General features: G+C 49.5%; 1 protein-coding gene across 1 annotated transcript in view; it reads right to left on the bottom strand.

Moving 5' to 3' along the window:
• ARSJ (arylsulfatase family member J) overlaps positions 1-16,496 on the bottom strand; it is a 31,054-nt gene extending 14,558 nt beyond the window's left edge. The window contains exon 1 of the mRNA XM_019757032.3: positions 15,222-16,496. Within this exon, the coding sequence (XP_019612591.3) occupies positions 15,222-15,604 (383 nt within the window). The 5' untranslated portion in view covers positions 15,605-16,496. The remainder of the gene's footprint in view (positions 1-15,221) is intronic.
• Positions 16,497-16,763: the final 267 nt, after the last annotated feature.

Genomic DNA, 16,763 nt, shown 5'->3' with positions numbered 1-16,763 from the left:
GGTTATAACGATCACTGATTCCTTCACTAACTCACTCAATAGCAATCGATTGCCTTGCCCAGTAGAATTTTTTATCAGGGCACCGTTATCAATTAACTGGTCTTGCTTCTATAATCCAGACTCTTCTCTCTTTGACGTTGAGAAAATACACGTCTTCAATATTCTGACAGCTTTGCTTTTTGGTCATCTTCAGTGGCTGCCTTTCAGTTTTTCACACACGTGTTCATGTTCCAAATATCACCTGTGGGTTCTCAGTTCCGCTCACTGCCCTGGCCACCTCTGAGCCCAGGTAACCCCGGTGCTTCCCTAGGGTGAGCGGCATGAGGCAGTGCTGACGGCGGCCGCTAGAGGGCAACAGAGGGTTGAGAAATGGGCTGTCAAGCCCGGGAAGTTTGACAGCCGTGGGAAACTGCCTTGGTACCCGACGTGCAGGTGTCATGCTGAGGCCTGCATTCAAAGCTAAGATCCAAATAGCAGCGACTCGGCCATAACAGCTGCAGTTTATCGAGTGGCTACTATGTATCTAGCAGTGAACTAATACTGTCTCTCAGCTTGGATCAACCTCTGCAAAGTAATAGCATCCCTGTTTCATGAAAAGGAAACGGGTGGAAGAGCTGTAAGTGCAGACCTTGGGTGTAGACAGAGAGGTCTCTATGCCGAAAGCCCTGGTGCCCCGATATAGTCACTGGGACGCTGGGAAGAGGGCACTGCTGTGACCCTGGGCTGCAGAGCCCTGCCTGGTCTCCCGGCTCATTAACGGGCTCTGTTTGCCAAGGTATTTCATCAGCCCTTCACAGTTCAGAGTTCATTCTGCTTTTTAGGGAGGATGTAAACAAAATACTTTCTACTAATACTTTCTATTTTTTTAAAAGTCTTGAGGCAAATGCACCGCCTTTTTCTTAGTTCTACGGATTTAATACAAACAGTGCAATGGAAATTCTTAGTAATGATTTGAATTTCAAATACTTGCACTTTTGGGCCCAAATATTTGCTACAGAAACATGGCACCAGATTGACATAGCGAGAACGCATACTAATTAACTAAGGAGGGAAATATTTAAAGGAGTAAAGACATACTGTTAGTTTTAGTATCTGTAAAACCAAAGATATGATCAGCGGTGGCATCAAAAAAGTATTTAAAAAATGCTGAATGTTTATAACTTAGATGGAAATGAAGACAGAGTGTTTTGGAAAAAAGATTCAGAAGGTGGCAGAATGACAAGGTCAGGGATGTCGCTGCCTGACGGACGTTTGAACAAAACTGCTTCAAGAGATGTGAGATTCAAGAGGAGTATTTCTACGTATATCGGAAGCATTCCAGAACAAGCCACGGGACTGGGTCGATGAGTTTGGTCCTTCATAGCCTTGCTGTTCTGGGTTTTGATGGCTCTCTCAGCAGAGCTGTACCTACAGTAACACATCACCACCAAATCCGTTTCAGGCTGTCAGCAGGGACTCGCCTGGTTTCCAAGAGGCCGGCGTCTCATTAGCTGTCCGCCTGTACCCGTCACATACCTAGTCACGCGGGTGCCCTCCTTCCCAGCATATAGAAAATCTTCCTCGCAATGAATACGGACTTTTCCTTGATATTAATATACAATGTTTCCACAGTGGCATTTTCTGATCTTAAAAAATATAATTTGCAAGGAGTATGAAATAGGACAGAATTTGAGGTTTATGGAAACTTCCCCCCGTAGTTCATATTATTTGCTTATGTATGCATCCTTTATGAAGATACAGAATTCAAATACTTGTAAAAGAAAATAATTGAAATGTTTATTTCAAATTCTGCCTCAAGTGAAATACCTAGGAAGCTCTGTTTCAAAAAACCCTAAAATGTCTTCCTTCATTTCATCTGAAGTGAAACATAAACTTTACTTCAGAGGCCTCCATCCGTCTCCTCTAAGGCTCACCACACTCACCGTCCCAAGGACAAAGATTCCTGCTGTTTCACGGGCATCTTTGATGTACAGGCCTTGCCAATCGCTTGGGATTGATGCCAGAGCAGCCAGGCAGATGCAGGCAGCCACCCGCCGTGTACATTTGCCCTGTTTCTGAAATGTCCACGAGGGCCCCACACTGAGACCCCAGGGCCGGATGCTGGGCCTCCGAGATGAGTCCAGCTTGTTCCAGCGCTTCCCTTTGCTCCACTGTGTGCACGGACTGGTCCTGTGACATTCTGGTCCCCTGTGCTCCCCTCCGCACAGGGCCATCTTCTTTTTCATCACCCCTCTCAATTTCTTGAATTTTCTTTAGCATATGTGAGTGTGTGCCAGATGGTTGACATTAATTATTGAAGAAATCTGAGGAAAGGGAGCTCAAGGCACTTCAGCACAGGAGATGTGGGGGCAGAGCAGGGACTGGAAAAGAGCCCCCCAGCAGGAACACACTGGACTTCCCGGACCTGTGCTGGGTCTGTGGCACCACACACATCTAGTCTGAGAAAGTCCCAGGGTAGTTACGGCAGACATAGCACACTTACCTCCCCTCTGCCCAATTCTCACCAAAATCCATGTGTGAGAAAAACGACAGAGCTGTAATTTCATCTGCGAGGCTTAAGTACGTCTTTAAACTACAGATGTCCTGGCAGCCTGAACACGTACAAATGAATAATCGGTGAAGCCCGCAGACCTCCTGTGACACCGTCTCTTAGGACTCAGAGAAGACCTCTGTTCATTGGGAAGGTGCGCCAGGAAAACAGCTTCATAGTGAGACAGGGACAAGTGCAGCGAATCCCTGTGAGTGTGCACGAGGTGGGGGAACCTTTTCTAGAGCAACAGTAGACTAGCACGCACGCAGAAAGTTGTCAGTGCGACCCGTCCGCCTGCAGTCTAACGAGGTGCCGTCCAGCTGTTGCCCATGCTCGGGCCTGCATTTCCTCTGCCTCTCCTTCCAGAATGCACGGAGCCGGGCCTGAGCAGGCAGCCTGCTAAGAGGGACATGGAAAGCAGCCACCTGGTTGAACGTTCCCGTGCACAGAGCACTGCGCTGTGGAATGAGTCCACTTAGGGAGAGAGTCCTCGATGCGAAACTGATGTTGGATGAAACAAGACAAGCACAAGCATAGCATGACCACTGTTACCAGTGTAGGGACTGAAGGCAGCGTGTGCCTGAGGTTTTCCTTTGTGCAGAGAAAGTAAGAAGTGCAGCGATTGTTTTCTGTCTGTATATGTTCCCGAACTGGAGAGCTGCACTTGATGTTAAAGAAGGTCTTCAACCCATTAGCTTTGACACGTATCAGGCCCGGGTGTCACAGACTGGGGACCGTTCTCTGTGGATGTTAATCTGGACATTCTGTCTGTGGTGCTGCGTGCAGACGTCTGTGGCACAGAGGGCTGGCGGAGGACGAGGTGTGGGTCTGCACCTCAGGACGGGTACGGTTCCAGCAGATCGAGCAGAGGGCAGTCGCTGCGAATCTACCTCCCCAGGTTTCCTCATTCACATCCCACTAATTCCCCTGTGTTGTCAGCTCTGCCTTCACCCACAGCTCCAAGCACAGGTCTTTCTATCTTGAAATCACGCTCTATGAAGCTGCTGTTTTTCAAATTACCACAGTCTCTCTCTCTTGCCTTTGCTTTGTTTCAAGGCCAAACCCATCACACAGGCTCTACTCCCTCCATTTCTCCACCACAGGCCCTTTCAGGTACCTTTCCAGAATGAAAGCCCCAGAATGGACGCAAATGATGTTTTCATTCTTAAAACAATACGTAAAAGCAGTATAAAAATTCTAAGCATAGCAAGAACTGTCTGAAAAGAACATTTCTTTTCAGGCAAATATGATGTCATCGGCCTGCGGTAGCTGCAGGTGTGTCTGCATGGCTCACAGAGCGTAACGCTGCTAAGCCGGCAGCACAGTGTGGGGACACTCTGCGCCTCCTCAGTCAGTGTCCTCCAGCTGCAGCGCACGGCCCAGCAGGCTTGCCACTCCCCACCGGGAACCTTCTGCGGGATGTTGCAGGTGCACAGACCATTCTGACCTAGTGAGTCCGTCCCCTGACACTGCACCGTTCTGGCCAAACATGAGTCCAGCAACAGTTCCGTGAGCTGTCTACCTACAGGTCAGGGACCTGTGAGCCTGCGAGCGTCCCCAGTCTCGAGGAGACAGTTGGAGCTCTGACGAGGCCGGGCAGGGGCGGAGCAAAACTTCATTGTTTCCTGGTCCTACCTTTTCTGAATTTCAGCATTTATGAGCAGAACCTCAGTTTGCTGTCATTTGTATTCAGGTAGGTATGATAATCACGTGTAGAATTTGAGTAAAAATGTTATGGACAGTTGCTACGTTTTACTTTGGTTTATTCAGCATGAGTTTAAAAGACCCTCTGACAGGTACTATCAACGTGGGATTCACTGTGTCCTCAGAATGTGTCATATGGTTGCGTATTATCAGCCATGTGATTCTTGATTTCTGAAAACTGGGATGAAACCCATTGAGACCACGTAGTACAGTTCAGAGTCAGGTATCTGCAACCTGTGTTCGGTCAGCGTCCCTGTGACCTAGAAGTGACCCAGACAAACTTTGCTGAACGTCTCCCAGCGTCTCCTCTTTGTTTCAAGCTCCGTCCATTTGGGCATTAAGTCCCCAATGTGCAGCAGTGGCACTGTCATTGTGATGGAGATCAGTTACCTTTGTGATTAATATGACGTGTGTGTGTTGACAGAACTGTTTCTGTGCAGGGATGTTAAATAAATGGTGAGGAAAGACAGGTAAAGACAGTGAAAAGCAGCCATGAGCACCAAACATAGGAGCTGCACTGCAATGTCACTTGTGAGGCTCCCAACTGTAGCCTCCACCGCACCTCAGCCCACCCTGCACCTTCTGGAACAGAAGTTCTGGGGAGGGTTCCAGAGGAACTAATGTTTTAACAAACTCTCCAGGTGAATAATAATTTAAATATTCAACAACTGCAAGGTAAACGATCAACCTCAGCCTTAATTTACATATGAAACAAGCGCAGGACAGGAACGTATGCTCCCCAGCTGTGGGTCAGCCAGTGTGACATGAGTGTCTGGCCTTTGGAATTACTGGTTTTATGCAGCCTGCTGTTGCTTCCCTTTAGCAGATATTCACTTATTTCTACTCTAAGGATAAGCTGAGCAGCTATGCCAAACGCCTCTTGTCAGCCGCTGCGTGATGCAATGGCACAGCCATCGCATCGGCTGGGGAGTCCGCCCTCGTCACCTGCTGTGGGCTCCTGGATGCCACACGTTACTTCTGTGAGTTTATGTCCTCACATGTAAAGTGCGGGCAAGTGTCATCCCGCGTTATGAGGCTTAGAGAACGCATACGTGGAAAGAGGCAGATGTGCTCGTATCCAGAGAGACACACAGGTTGCAGACTGATACTTAGGAAAGTATATCTCTTAAGCTTGTAAAGTGCCAAACAAATGTTCCATCTCTACTCCCAAGAGTTTATCTTCCGCTAAATCCTTTAGCTAGAAAAATGTGTGGCCCAACTACATTTTCCAACATTATGAAAACAGCCAAAGTAGGATCAAAGTAAAACACTGATTTCCTGTATTTGAGCTTATAGTTTCAAGTGTGTTAAAAATGATCTGACCTGAATTAAGCTTTAATTAGATGAGTCCACTCAGGTCACACACATTTGTCACAGCCTCACCTGTGCAGCAGCCTTGCTCTCTGTCTTTTATCTCCTGAGCTTCGATCCCAAAGGTAATATTTAAAGTCTGATAACACAACCTGTAAAGTCTTGAGTTCTTCAGGTTCAAGATTATTGCACAATCTTTTTTATAAATTTCTAATAAATTATAAATTTTAAATTATAGATGATGTATAGCATACATTAATATTGTAGTATATATTATTATGGTGTATATCAATACAATTAATAGTACAGTATAAGATGATACTAATTATAGCATAGATTGATAACTATAGTGTAGCTTAATGTAGCATAAATTAAGAACTGGAATGGAGTTAACAAGTACAGATAACTCCTGTATTTTCACCAGGTAGGAGAGCAGAGAAATTGGGCTGGGTACGTGTTTTGCTTTGGTTTTGTTTGGGTTGAGGTGGAAGGAACGTGCATTCATTTACATACTGCTGGGAATGATTCGTAAAGACAGAAAAGTTCACAATGAAGGGGAGAGGACAGAGTTGCCGGGAGGCCTGGGCACGCGTGCGTCTGGCAGACGCGTGCGCTTCATGTCTCCTGGCCGGCGGGGAGGCCGCAGACGTGGCTGAGGAGCTCTGGGCCTGTGGTAGCGGCCGTTTGAAAGAGCCGACTCTTTGTTCCCGCCCTTTTCTCTCTGGAATCATGCAGTAGGGTCCTGAGCTGGTGAGAGGGCACTGGCGGCCGGGGCAGGTGAGCAGCTCCAAAGTACTGCCCGTTTCTCTGCCCTCCTGCTGCTAGCACCTCCTTGGACACTGCACGTGGCCAAATCATCGGGACCCTGCCTCGGGGCAGTGCCCCGGCCCCTTTGTCACGTAGGCACCCTTATGTTCTGCCACGCCTGAGAACAAGCGAGTGTTGAGAAAAGCACAGCAGTGTGTGTCTTCAGCAGAGGACAGTGACTTACTGGTGACTCTCTGGCTGTCCCCCCAGGTGGTCGGCCGACTGGTGTTGGTGCTATGACTGAGACACGTTACTACTGATTGTGTTTGGTCGGTGGAAAGCAGAGTCCCATTCACTGTTCTACAGTGAGTGCTCTGTTGGCTGTCACAACTCATTAGGCTGAGAAAATGTGTGTGAACCCTGTGTGCACAGTTTCTAAATGGTCTGAGACAGACTGGACTGCAGATGGGGGGTAGAGTACCTGGAAGGACATACAGGCGTTTTCCCAGAGGACCACGAAGAACATTCTAGAACAGAGAATCCTGCTTAGAAGGAAATGGGGATAGGGGCACCACCCTGTGGGAAGGTACGAGGACCCTGGCAGTGACCGTCCAGAGAAGGTGTGAGTGGGAAGCTGGCAGGCTGCTGCAGGACACCCGAGGCCGGCGGTGCAGGCCCCAGGTGGGGTGCTCGGGGATGGGGCTTCGGTCTGCAGGGGACAGGGGCTTCCGAGGGTTTCAGCGGGGACTGTGTGTACAGATTTCACTTGGGCCCTGGTGTGGAGCGTGGCTTACGGTGCTGTGGGCAGTAGAGTCATGTGTGGGTCACGGAGGTGGTGAGTACAGCACATGAAACCTCGGTCCCCACGAAGCCAGGCGCCTTGTCTGAACTCAGGCTGTTTACCGCGTGCCCGCTGAGTGGCAGCCTGGGCGAGCGGGCCTTCCAGGGCGAAGAACATGCCTTCACAGCATTCAGTGAGATGTTGAAAAATGACCGATTAAAGGAATTGGACGGATGTGCTCACTGGCCGTCCGTTACCCTACTTTCAGTTCTTCTCATTTCCTGTTGTCTCCTAATGTCACTGTTTAAATACGCATCTGTTTTCACTTGTCACAGGCTTGGCAGGGTTCTGTCAGAGTCTGCCAAGCACGACAACAGCACAGGATCTCCAAGTGCGGAGACGACAAAATCTACCCCAACTGACCTTCCTGACATCTCACATCTAAAATATCATGAAAAAACTGGGCGGATAAAACACACTAAGATGAAAACATATAGGGTTTAATTTTAACTCTTTGTATTTACTGATTGAAATTGGAAAAAAGATACGACTAATACTCATAGAAAGCTTTTTAAAAGAATAGTTCTTTTAAAGTTTCTATATAATTAACGTATTTCTTTAAAAATACATTATTCTTAAAAAATAATTGTAGAGATGTAGCTCTAAATCTAAAAGAATTTTTACATAAAAACTACATAATGCTTAACAGTTTTCAGACTGTTTTCACGTTACCTCCGTCGATCGCTGGAATATTGAGATGGGTGAGATAAATTGCGTCGTTATTCCTATTCTGCAGGTGAGAACGTGGCGTCTCACCTGTAGAGATTCAGCTGCTTATTCAGAGTCAGTCAGGAGTTGGTCGAGTCGGCGCCGTCACTGATTCCCTCCCCATAAACCCCGTGTGCTGCTTCTCCTCTGTCACACTGCGTGCTACAGGGAAACGACGGAGTTTCTTCGTCCCTTCATCCATTTACTCTCCACACACACTTGTGCCTATTCGTACAGAGCACTGGACTGGGAGAGCCCGAGTCCACTAGGGAGACAACAGGTCAGTCTGGCTGCTCGGAACCAGCACGAGAGGTGAGAGGCTGAGAAACAGCTGTGCACAAGGTGGAACGTCACACCGACTACGACAGTGAAAGGAGGGATTCTGTAAGGTCATCACTGGGCACACATCTCAGGCGAAGAAAGCCTGAAAGAGGGGAGGTGGCATTTCAGCGGAGTCTTAATGAGTGGTTGGCATTTGGGCAGTGAGGCGAGGAGTGAAGCAGCACGTGCCAAGAAGGGAGGCCACGTGTCAGACCATCCCTTCTCTGGCGTGGACTGAAGCATGAGAGGAAGGAAAGGCTAGCTCTTTGACGACTGGACCAGGCTGCTTGCAGTTTCCACAGCGGGCAGAGGGCGGTGAGCGCAGCCGCCCATTGGTCGGAGCCACAGAAGTTCCCATTCAAATACAGGCTGTGACCGACTCATGTGCCTTTCCTGGAGCTCTCGTACACCAGCCATGAAACGAGAACATTTGTTAGATGATTTCATAAATACTTTTCAAAATAATAAACATACTTCACCTTCAGGTGCATGTGAATGTCACATGACAGGATGTTTGAGAAGCAATGAGAACAGTAAAAATCCATTTCTCTCCCCTCTGTGGTCACCAGTGGGGACCGGGGAAGGTGTTTGCTGAGGGCGGTGATGGAATGAGAGTCACGTTTGAGTAAAGCCAGGGTGTTGGGTGATTAGGAGGGAGAGGGACTAAGAGGTTAGAGGCAAAACGTGGGAAATGAAGGTCTCAGTGAGGTGACACTCCTGGGAATATTCAGTGTGTAGAAGGGTGAGAGAATGTGGCAACAAAGTAGAACACAGGAAAAGGCAATACTGAAATCTGGAACGTCGCCGTAGGACAAAGGAGCAGAGCATCAAGCTTTCAGATAAAGCAGCTTTCATCCTGAGCTCCTATGGCAGAGGGCGCTCCAGGCTTGGGTCCCCCATCTTTGATCTCTGGGAGGGACCATCTGGATGAAACCAGATGTTCTCCACTGTCGGCACCTGGTATACCTCCCTTTCAGAGCAGCTATTCAGGGAACTCAACAGAATTACCTGACTAGACAGTCACTTCAAAGAGTGTCCTTTTCAGGAGACTCGTTTGAGATGAGGGACTTTGATCCTGCAGCTTCCTGGTCGTGATTCCACGCGGGCGGCTGGTTGGAGGCAGCTGTTGGCTGCATGGTCTCGTCTGTTGAGCCGGCCTTTTTGAAGGGACACATGAGGTCTTACAGCCATGTCTCCACTTGTTACAGCCATTTGTCTAAAGTCAGTGTGAGGCTTGGAGAAAACCTGCTGTTTCTTCTAAACTTCTAACCATAACATTTACATTTTCCCAAATGTTTATGTATTAACTAAATATTTATGAATGTAATAAGCGAACTCTTAGTAACTGGTGTTTACCGAGCAGGCTGAGGGCGGGGAACACTAACTGCTTAAAACTACACCTTGGATGGAAGAGGAAGCCTGCACGACTTGCCGCTTGTAGCGTGAGCAGAGGGAAAGTGTGCAGTGTGCGCACGTGTGTGGGGGTGTGTGTACACCCACACGCCTAAGGAATGGAACAGTCAGCCCCATTCCCCTGGGCTTCCTGCGAGAGTGGCTGAACAATTCAATTCCTTTCTCAGGGTTTTCAACACCAGGATAATTGTTCACGGACAATTTCATATCTAAAAGCAAAACTTTGTAAATTTTGGGGAGACACATGCATCCGCCTGCATCTGCAGCCCCCGCCTGTCCACAGAGGAGGCCCATGTGGTCCTCCCTTCCTGGCCCAAACCAGGCCCCAGAGCTCCTGACTGTGTGCCTGACCGCACACAGTGTGGCTGCAGATTTGGTGAGGAGTAGTCAGGGGGCCCAGGCCAGTCTCCAGAAAGAGGCTCTAATTATCGTCTCCTAGGAGATTGGCAGGAACAAAGTCTTGCCGTACCCTTCAGCCCTGTCTATCGGAGTCTCCACCATGACTCCTGTGTTCCCAGATCTGCTGTCACTGCGATGCTGATCTCTGTCATTCTCTGTCCCTCTTCCACTCTGATTCATCCTCTCCACCCACCCCAACTCCCTAAGTCTTTCCAAGGAGCCTTCTGCTGTGAAAGTCTGCCACTAGCGAAAGCCCTTCTGAGCCCATGTGTGTCCTGGATGTGTCCTCTGCCCTCATGCTCTAGCTGATTATGGGCCAGCCTGCATCTGTCCACTTGGGGCTGGTCTGCATCCCGTTATCACGGAGCCTGCAGCAGGGATGGGCTTCACTGGCACTTCTAGACAAGGTGGGCTCCTGTCTCCTTTTACCAGCTCAGTGTGTCAGCAGGCTGTCATCTCACTGTCTCTTCTGTGAGAGTCCCTTCCCCACTCAAGGCCCTGCCCCCACCTGGCACCAATGGTCCAGCAGCTGGCTCACCATCCTCACTGCATGGCTACTCTCATTGTCCTATGGTTTCACGTTCCACGGAAGGTCACGTTCCACCCCCAGGACCCTGCCCTCTTCACTCCCAGCGATGGTTTCCTCCCTGTCATCTTAGCAGCCACTCCCCTACCATTTCCCAAAATCGCACTCCTTACAGAATTGTGATCCCAAGCGTGTTCTTCTTCAACTACCACTCCCTACCTTTCCAGCTTCCCAGGTTGCTCACTTCAACCCCATCCACTGAGCCCGGCCGCTTTCCAGAGAACACAGACCCCTCATCCCCCTTTCCTTCCAAGTTTAGAGTCCATGGTCACACTCCCTTCATCTGGCAAAGCCCCAAGAAGTGAAATCCGCTTCGTAACGGTGCTTCTTCCACACATGGGCACTGATTATGGAGCGGGAGAAACAGAGGGTGACTGGTCGCTGTAACGTATGACCACACGCCCCGTGGTTTTGCAGCATTCCCCTTCCCAGCTCACTTCTCGCTGTCCTACAGGCGTGTTTTCTATCTCTGTCTTTTAACCTCTAGACCCTCACTTTCCAGCAGTGATCTCATTTCGCATTTCACTTAGAAAGTAGGATGATTCGGAAGGGAACTCCCTCGTATTCCCCCAAGGCCACGTCCTTAAACCTATGTGCGTCTGTATACCCATCTGTCCCGGTCTTTCATATTACAACGAATAAACTGGTAAAGAACAGTTAAGGCTATTTTGAACAAGAGGAGGTAGGACTTAATTTTCAGATAGCAGCACTTATTGTGACGCTACAGCAATTAAGACACTGCAGTATTTGTACAAGAGTAGACAGACTAATGGGACAGGGTGGAGTCCAGAACTAGACCCAGACGTGTACGTTTTCCTGACACAAGGAGAAGGTGACACGGCAGGGAAGTGGAGAAAGTACGGTCTTTTTAACAAATAGTGCAGGTCAAATGGACATACACACGGAAAAAATAGGCTTGAACTCTTATATCATACTAGGATTTGATTCCAGATGAGGTGTAGCTTTAAATACAAAAATGAAACAATACAACTTTTAGAAAAGGAAGACCATTGTCATGATCTTGATTTAGTCAAAGACTTCTTAAATAGAACGTAAAAAAGAAAAAGTTTATAAATAAGAGTACAATAAAACCAAAACCTTCCATTTATCAGAGAACACTATTAAGAGAGTTAAAAAGCCAGCCACAGAGTGGTTTGCATATGCAATACAAATATCTGACAAAGGAATCGAATATATACATAACCACCAGAAATCAATCACCTAATGGGAAACTAGGCAGAAAACTTGACTAGATCCCTATCAAAGGGGATCTCCATACGTCCGTGAAAACATGAAAAGTCGCCAGGCAAATGCATACCTAAACCATACGGGCCACCAGAATGCTTATCAACCAGAATGACCAAAATGGAAGAGACAGTGGCAGGCGCTGGGAAGATGGGGAGCAAACCGAGCCGTTGGTGCTAAGGGCAGCGTGCACTGGAGGACCCACTCCAGGTGACCACTGGGCAGTGTCTAGGAAAAGTGAGCGTACACACCCCTGGAACCCAGCGACCCCGCTTCCTGACAGATGTTCAAGACAAAGGTGTGCACGTGGTCACCAAAAAGCATGTATGTTCAGGGCAGCTGCTGGGAATGAATGGCAAAACACTGGAAACAACCGGGTGTCTGAGCGGGAGGCTGCATGATACAGTCTAGCGTATCAATGCCAAGGAGCTCTTCAGTAATGAGGAGAAATGAATTGTATCTACAGGGCACGACGTGGAAAACCGGTGAAATAAATTCAAGGTGGAATAAGCTAGGAGAGTGATTACCCTTGGGAGAGGCAGGGTTGTTTAACACGACATGAATTTATCCAGTTATCCTGTCACAGAAACACATTATTTGAGTTTTGCTTTTGTTAAAATGATCATCATGGTATTTCAAGTGGGAAAAAGAACACAGTAGTAAAAACACAAAATCGTTGCCCAAGATATATGAGTAAATTCAGTTCAGATTGCCAGTCTTTCCTACTAGAAAGTCTATGTAAAACGCCTGTCTAAATTTTGCAAAACTTATAATTCTTTTTCGGAAGACTTCACGATTTTTTACAATTTTTCAAATGAAGACTTGGAAAATTCCATGTCTTCATTTGAAAAACTGCAAAAAAAAAGGTGAGAAAATCATTTTGAAATAAACCAAACATCGGCAGCTGCTTTCTCAATCAACTTTACCAGGCCAACTCTGGACACCTACAGTGCTGTTTCTCAAAGTCCAGTGTACAGAACCCTGCATCGTTACCTCTCTGGGAACCTGTTACCATATCCATATGAAATGGGGGTGTCAATAGTAACACCTCATGGAGTCATTGTAAAGATGAAATGAGATAAAAATGCATCATCCGGAGACATAGTAACAGCTCATGGACGCTGGTATCTAACACCAACACTCTTAATTTACATGAGTGGTATTATCAGAGCAACCTGACATTACTGTTGCTTTCTGAGCGCAGCGCCAGAGCAGGAAGCGGAATCGCAGGCTGGGCCTGGAACATGCATTCTAACCAGTGTTTCGGTGCTTCTTTCGGCACGCTCAGGTTGGAGAACCGCTGTGCAGAGCCTAGGGCCCCCGTGTTTGTTCCTCACAGTTCCTGTCCGGGAACCGCACACAACAAATGCTCTGGGCTGGCTGCTGTCAGCACTGCCAGACGAGTGCGATGTCATCTCTTACAGGACCTGGAACTTCTGCTGGGTCTGTGCACTACATGGCAGAGACTCGTACAGCTCGACTCCAGCAACACGTGCGGGGAGGGCACACTCAGTAGTATCAGAAGTTGCCTCATCACCGAGCATTGAAGCGCCTTCCTTATAAATGTGACGATGTGTGAATCCTCACATAGTTCATATAACCTAGTTTTTCCTTTAAACTAATTCAGTCCATTTAGGTTTTTACTGCTTATTTATTTATTGTTTGTACTTGAGAGGATCCAGGAAACACAGACGTGTGCGCATAGAGCAGACAAGCGACTGTTCTCAGCCCCGAAGTGGGCTTCAGGGACCACCAGGCTCCCAGACACTTGTCTAGAAGGAGAACTGCGAGCGCAAAAGTCTTTAACTGCCTAATTCAACTAGAAATTTAAATCAAGTCACGGTAGCCATTTGAACTTTTTGTCTATAGAGCAGTTGCATAACTTCTTGCACTGATGCATCATTTTAATAGAATAAATCTTATGAGATGCTTGACTGCATTGAAAGAACCGGAGAGTCAACCTCTGACAGCAGAGAAAATTAGGAATTATTTCCAGCTTCCTTTCTGTTTCATGTCATTAAGTAAACAAAGATTAAAAGGAAAACCTAGATCTTTTGTCAGCACAGACAGTGGGTAGGAACTCAGGGTTGTTTGGTGAAGAGCCTTAAACATACGCTTTACTGTGAAAGATAAGTCCATATAATTCAGTTACATAGTTGTCAACTACTGCGGGCTCTCTGAGTAAACGTACATCCTGTAATTAGTTGAAGAGGTTCAGTGAGCCTTTATGACACATTTCTTTCCTAAGCCAGACAGCAGAGAGCTTGGGATTAGACTTGAGACCTGACCTCCAGGCCCGAAGATGGACTTGCGGTTTTCTAGCCAACAATCTCTGCCCCCTTTACAAATATCAAACGCCCTCAGCTTTCTACCCCAATTAACCTTTAAAATGACTCCGTGTACAGTGAGACTTCTTTCTCTCAAGAGAGGAAAGTATGGGATCTTTTCTTTTTTTTCTTTTCTGGCAGTAATGCTAAATTCTGACAGTTTGCTAAGCAGTGGAGATCACGCTGTAGGCACAAGTGTCTGCAAGACAGAGATTCCTACCAAATAGTCTTTAATTTTCCAGTGGATACTGGCTACCCTTCCAGGATCCAAGTCCAAGAACAACTGCACTGAAGCAAGGGCTCCCTGACCCAGAAATCACAAGACGCACGCTGGCTGACGCGGCTGAAGCTTCTCATGCCTGTGTCCGCTGGTAGCTCAACCTGGCTGTCCTGGTTTATTTCTGTTCCACACACTGGATTGGGACGTCCAAATCACTTATGATAATAGTTAAAACTTAAGTGTCCAAATAATCTGACTTTCCTTGGAGCTAGTCAGAAAATTCCCAGGCACTTGAGTCGTCATTGAAAACTTCAGATGGAATTTGACTCCTGCTGAGCACTTACCATAATTTCCTGATGTTTTGAGAACTGCCTTGATAATTACAAATGGCCTTTGTTAGTGACCCTGGAAGAGAGATTTCCTAGGACAGACCCTACGGACTGCTGCGCAGGCCTGACACTGCCTGTCATCCATTGGCCCTTCTTCCTGTGGCTTTGACTATTTAATTCCACATTAAGAACAACCAAGAGATGCAGAAGCATTTTCTTCTGTCTGTCTTATCTGTGCGGACTGCATTCTAGGGCGACACCCGAAACAACATCTGGTCATGCCCTAAAGCCAAACTCGATTTGGGAAAGGAGGCCACTTCTTGGGCTGCCTGGTGGGTGGGTGAGGGTTTACAGGTCCTGACAGCAGGCTGCCCTGAGACCAGACAAGAGCAGGCTAGTGGGGCATTCCGATGTCAATACCATAACTCAGTACCATTATGTCATTCATTCATTCATTCCCCACATTTTCTGTTCCTCCTGGATTTTTATTAAACGTTAAGGTTTCCCCAAGGAATAAACACATGAAACAGTAACACTTACTTTCCGGTAATAAACTGACTCCTGGACGGTGTGCAAATAGGCTGGACGTAGTAGTTCTCCAGTTTCACCCCTTCAGCAGCGAGCCTGTCCAGAGTGGGTGTCCGTATCTCCGACCCGTGGTAGCCCACGTCCCGAAATCCCTGATCATCAGCGAGGATGAAGATGAGATGCGGCTGGGAGGTGGCGGTGGTGCCAGGCTGCGGTGTGTCCCCCGTTTGCGCTCGCTGGGCCCCTTCCTGCTCGTCCTCCCAGCCGTGGCCCCAGGACAGATAGCAGCAGGTGAGGAGGCCGAGGACCCACAGGCCCGCCAGCGCGCGCATGGCCGGCGCCCTTCCCAGTCGGACCCTGGCCGGCGGAGGCCCCACGCAGTCCCCGGGGGCCATGCGCTCGGGTCCCCGCGCCCCGCGCCCCGCGCCGCCGGGCGCTCATGCACGCGGGAGGCAGGGAGGAAGGCCCGCCCCGCCGTGTCGGCGTCCAGCGGCCTTAATCTCCTAGCAGTGCTGGCTGAGCGGCCCGGGAGGCGGGGAAGCCGCCTGGTCCGTGAGGTCTCCCCCTCTGTCCTTCGCCAGCAGCGCCCAGCATTGCCCCCGGCGGGCTCTTCGTGGCCCGAACGCCCTGGACGTTGGGACGAGGCTCTCGGGGCGCGGACATGCGGGGTGACGGTCCCCCACCTGGACAGCACGGCGCCTCGCTCTCCCCGGGCAGGTGAGGCCCTGGCGGCTGGGGCGGCCCGGCCCGTCACTCCTTGGGTGTCCGGGCTCCTTCTCCAGGGGAATTCCTTCGTAGGCGCTGGCCTGTGTCGGGCTTCGCCCCGCGTTGCAGTGAGAAGAAGCCGTTTCCGGACGTCCTGCCCCAGCCCCTGTGCCCTGGTCCGCTCCGAGCCTGTGCGCCTGGCCCTGCGGCTACGCCTGGTCCGCTGGCTCTGCGCTCGCTCTCCCCCCGCCTCCCCTCCCCCGCCAGTGAATCACCGACGGCGCCGCGGCTCCATTCCCGGGGGAGGTGGCCGCCCCTGGCTGCTCCTGCCCCTTCGTCTCCAGGACCAGAGCTCACGGTCCAGGATCCCTGTCCGCGCCCCCCCGCCCCCGTGACTGGATGGCGGGCAAGGCGGGCGCTGCCCCGGGGTCTGTGAACGAAGGGCCCCTGTCGTCTGGACGCGGCGCCCTCGAACCTTCCAGCTCCTGGGTGGACGGAGAGAGAGAGCCTGAGAAAGGAGAACGTTTTTTCTTCCCCTCCGGTTTCCTTCACTACCCGCCTCGCCCCCATTTCTCCTGCACCCCGAGTCCCCGCCCCTTTTTACCAGGCGCGACTCCAGTTTCGGGTTGGATTCCCTTCCGCAGGGCCGCCTCGCAGCCCGATTTCCTGGTTAGCATCTCCCTAGGTGCCTCTCCTCCCCTCCCGCACCCTGACCCATGGGGTCTCCAGCTGACACCGCGGGGACAGGAATCCCAGCCCCACCCCACAACCCTGTTCGCACCACGGAACCGGTGGTGGGAACAGGGCAGACGCTTGTCCTGACTGGGGATCATCCCTTCGCAGTCCCAG

This window comes from Rhinolophus sinicus, chromosome 15 (assembly GCF_057876585.1).
Source record: "Rhinolophus sinicus isolate RSI-liver-muscle chromosome 15, RSI-T2T, whole genome shotgun sequence".
NCBI classification, from domain to species: Eukaryota; Metazoa; Chordata; class Mammalia; order Chiroptera; family Rhinolophidae; genus Rhinolophus; species Rhinolophus sinicus.
The sequence above is the reverse complement of the archived record's forward strand: the minus strand, read 5'-3'. Positions and strand labels throughout refer to the sequence as shown.